Source organism: Rutidosis leptorrhynchoides, chromosome 3 (genome assembly GCF_046630445.1).
Source record: "Rutidosis leptorrhynchoides isolate AG116_Rl617_1_P2 chromosome 3, CSIRO_AGI_Rlap_v1, whole genome shotgun sequence".
In the NCBI taxonomy this organism is placed as follows: domain Eukaryota; kingdom Viridiplantae; phylum Streptophyta; class Magnoliopsida; order Asterales; family Asteraceae; genus Rutidosis; species Rutidosis leptorrhynchoides.
In genome coordinates, this window is record NC_092335.1 from 519,106,874 (window position 1) to 519,110,769 (window position 3,896).

Below are 3,896 nucleotides of genomic sequence, written 5' to 3' on the forward strand. Positions count from 1 at the left end.
CCCGATAACTCATCAGGAAATACCTTAGGAAATTCTGAAACCACTGGAATATCGGTAACAGATCTCTTCTCTATCTTAGCATCAATAACATAAGCCATAAAAGACTCACACCCCTTAGAAAGTGACTTCTTCACCTTCATCATAGAAATCAATGGAAAATTGAACCCACCTCGTTCCCCTCGGGCCACAATACGGGTTCCATCGGTCAAACGGAAGGTCACAATCTTCTTATCACACTTGATGTGGGCCTTATGTAGGCTCATCCAGTTCATTCCTAACACTACGTCAAAACTAGGGATAGGTAACACTAAACAGGACATAGCAAGCGGTCTACCATCAATTTCTATGCTAGCTCCAGACACATACGTTGTGACTGAAACCGTCTTACCATCAGCTACCTCTACTCTAACAGGCTCAGGCAGCACAGTAACAGGTAACCCTAACTTAGTACAGAAATCTATAGACATAAACATCCTATTTGCGCCTGAATCAAACAATACTCTAGCAGGTATTGAGTTGATCAAGAACGTGTCAGTTATGTCATCATCGGTATTAGTAGAGGCCTCCACTGTCATCTGAAAGGCCCTTTCTTTCGCAATCGGCGGGTTCTTTCTATTCTGTCCTCTGGAGGCTGTGGAACCCTTGATAGATGTCGAACGCGCCCCTGCCCCTGCCCCGGAACTTGTGCCCTTTAACGCCTGACAACTTGCTGAACGATGATCCGACTGATGACAACTCCAACAAACATTTTTCCTGAAGGAACACCCCTGAGACTCGTGACCTACCATACCACATCTTAAACATCTTCTTGTTGCCTCATAACACAACCCACTATGAGAAGATTTACAGCCCTTACACCATTCTCTCTTTCCCGAACCAGACCCTAAACTTGCTTGATTACCTTTACCCTTTTGTCTAAACCCGAACGATTTCTTAGACTTAGAACCTGACTGACTGGTAGCCTGACTACCCTGCGATACCACGTTTCCAAAATTCATACCCCTTGCTGCTCTTACATCACTTTTCACCGTCTTTGCCATCACAAAAGCCTAAGATAACGTCGGTCCTGACCTCACAAAGGTCCTGTACTCGGGCAGGATCATGTTTACAAAATGTTGGATTCTAGATTGTTCGTCTGGCACCCATTGTTGCACAAACCTCAACTAATCCATGTATTTCTCAATTACCTCATCAATAGACATCTGAGGTGTCATCCGCATTTCCAAAAATTACATCTTGATTCCATCTCGTATTCTATGTGATTTTCGTTCTTAATCATACCCAACACGAATAACAACTCTATGCACCGTCTTAATCTCTTGTAGGTTTGATTCTTCGATCCCGTAAATTAGCGTTTATTCGATTAAGCCTTCGCCTAGTGAATTCCGCCTCTAGATCTAAGTATAATGTTTGTTCTAAGGTCCTATAGCACCCACCTGTTGATATACAAACCACGAGATGGTTAATGAAACAACTCGATACCGCTAAGCCATGACAAATAGATTGTCGTACTAAGCATTTTTTTGTTCTCTTTTGGACCCAAGTGATCCAACTCGTTATGCGAGTTAATTAATCTTGAAGTGACAACTCGCTTTGCTAGTAAGCGAGTTGCTCATAGTCGTAGTGAACCCCCGTAGCCGCAAGGGGTCAATTTGCTTTGCAAAACCCGTACTATGCATTTAAAGATCAAAATAGTATAATGTATAACCCATAAAAATGGCAGGTAAAGGTCCAAAAAGTAGTTAATGGCCATTGATATCTCTTAGGCATTACTTGGTACAAAGTAAATCAACCATTACTCTTTTTAACATAATTCAGGACCCTACAATATGTACCAATTAACACACATGTCTCTATTTTCTGCTTCACATTCAATATTTCCAAACAACCTGAGAATGTATAGAAAGAAATGAGCTTAGACAAGTACATGTCAACTAAATAAAGAAATTATAGTATACTTAATTCGTGATGCTATCTATCTATTCTAATTAATCCCTGAATCAACTAGTAAAGTTCTTATTTTTCAACCAAAAACTAAGGATTCAAGTGAAAAAAAAAAAAAAAAAAAAAAAAAGAAGCCTTTTTAACACCAAGTTTGATCATGTACATGGTTTTTTTCCTTCTTTTTTGCCTTTTTTGAGATAGACATGGAGATGAAGCTAAATTTAATGAACTATATCATTGATTTACTTTGAATCGAAACCTCGGTTGCATTCGCAACACTTCGCATCACATCAACTTGCACCTCAAGTGAAAGTATATAGTCCAGTGCTTCTCTAATAAGGGAGAGTTCATCCATTGATTCTCCACCGGGTACGAGTTTTTTAAGCACTTGGGTCCGCTTCTTAACCAATCTTTTCGCGATAAAAATGGCTAAATTTGACTTAGGAGGGCCCATCTTTTTCATTCTTTGGCTAACACTGCGGCTCTTTTTCAAGATCTTTTTGCTTCTAACTCTCTTATGATATTTGATCATATGGTGGTTAGTATTTTGTGGCTTGAACCGTTTTAACTCGCGTCGCCCTAATAAATTATTGACAAGAATCTTGCTTTCTTCGTCTTGTTTAGCTTCGAAAATTAGAGCATTGCTCCATGAAGTTGTTGCATTTTTAGCAGAAGCTAGAGCAATGTCTGCACAAAGCTTTATTTTCTTCTTTCTTTCAATAGCATTCATATTCTTGTTTGAATAACAACATATTTCAAGACCCTTTACCCATTTCTTGATGAACACTTTCTTAAGCTTGCTAGAAGTCTGCATGCTTCTTTAATCCCTAAATAGATTAAGAAAAAATAATCAAATTATGTGGATCAATTATCAAATAAACTTATTTATGAACAACATATGATTAAACCAAATACAATTTCATTATATTCAAGCACAAAATATGTATTGTTTTCAAAAAAAAACTTCTTCACATTGCAACAAAAACTCAAACAATCTTAGCATTCATATTTATCATCCATACCAAAACAATATACACGTATACATACACCGATGAAATCAAGATTTTTGCAATTTCATTCAATTCAAACACTAATAAAAAGCAAAAATATATTTACATGAAAATGTACCTTTCTTTGAACAAATGTATTTTATTATAGTTTCCCTTGTTGAAGATTGGAAGCAGCTATATATTTGGAAAAAGAAAAATAAGTTTCTTGACTCCTTGAAGAGAGACAAGTTGTGTTGTAATTTAGTAGAAATTGAAGAGTAAGATATGAAAGAATTGAGAGAATGAAAATAGAGTTGAAGGCTTTATTTATTTGTTTTTTTCTGAAAAGAGAAGAAGAGGGAAGGTGGTGGGGTTAAGTTGGAAAGACACACCACATGCATTCACATGGGTGTATATGGCCTACTACAATCCTCACATAAAAAAAAACCCTAACAAGTGTACTCTAAAACTTCCACTTTTGGTTCAAATCCATGCAAGCAATTAAAAACCCCATCTTGGCCACGGAGGTTCACCCGCGATGACTCCGGGCTGCCCGCAAAGCAGGTAGTCGCTCTGGGATATAGTCGACTCACATAGCGAGGAGGAAACCCAGGCTAATCAAAAAAAAAAAAAAAAACTTCCACTTTATCAAGTTTAAGAAAAAATCTGTAACATTTGTTTAGTTAGAAAATTTTAAACTAAAGTGTGTTAACGGTAAATTGTTTTAATTTCTTAAAAAAGAAATATTAGGTTCAACCTTTTCTAGGTGAAAATTTCAGTAGTGATCAAGGAAATGGTTAATTGTTTTAATTTCCTTAAAAAGAAATATTATTTTCTAGGTGAAAATTTCGGTAGTGATATCAAGGAAATGGTTTAAAGTTTTACACAATGAGATAATTAAAGAGCCTTGGCCTTGCACTATCGTAACTCATCAACCAACCTTTTGTTAGTTCCAATCTTGTA

The 3,896-nt window shown here is 36.9% G+C and overlaps 1 protein-coding gene across 1 annotated transcript; it reads right to left on the reverse strand.

The window, feature by feature from the left end:
- Positions 1 to 1,757: 1,757 nt before the first annotated feature.
- Positions 1,758 to 3,210, reverse strand: LOC139898309 (transcription factor IBH1-like 1). The gene is made up of 3 exons (XM_071881038.1): positions 3,073 to 3,210; positions 2,191 to 2,771; positions 1,758 to 1,889 (listed from the first exon to the last, which is right to left on the reverse strand). The coding sequence occupies exons 2-3, from the start codon at positions 2,756 to 2,758 to the stop codon at positions 1,789 to 1,791; spliced, it is 669 nt and encodes a 222-aa protein (XP_071737139.1). The 5' UTR covers positions 2,759 to 2,771; positions 3,073 to 3,210; the 3' UTR covers positions 1,758 to 1,788.
- Between the last annotated feature and the right edge of the window lie 686 nt (positions 3,211 to 3,896).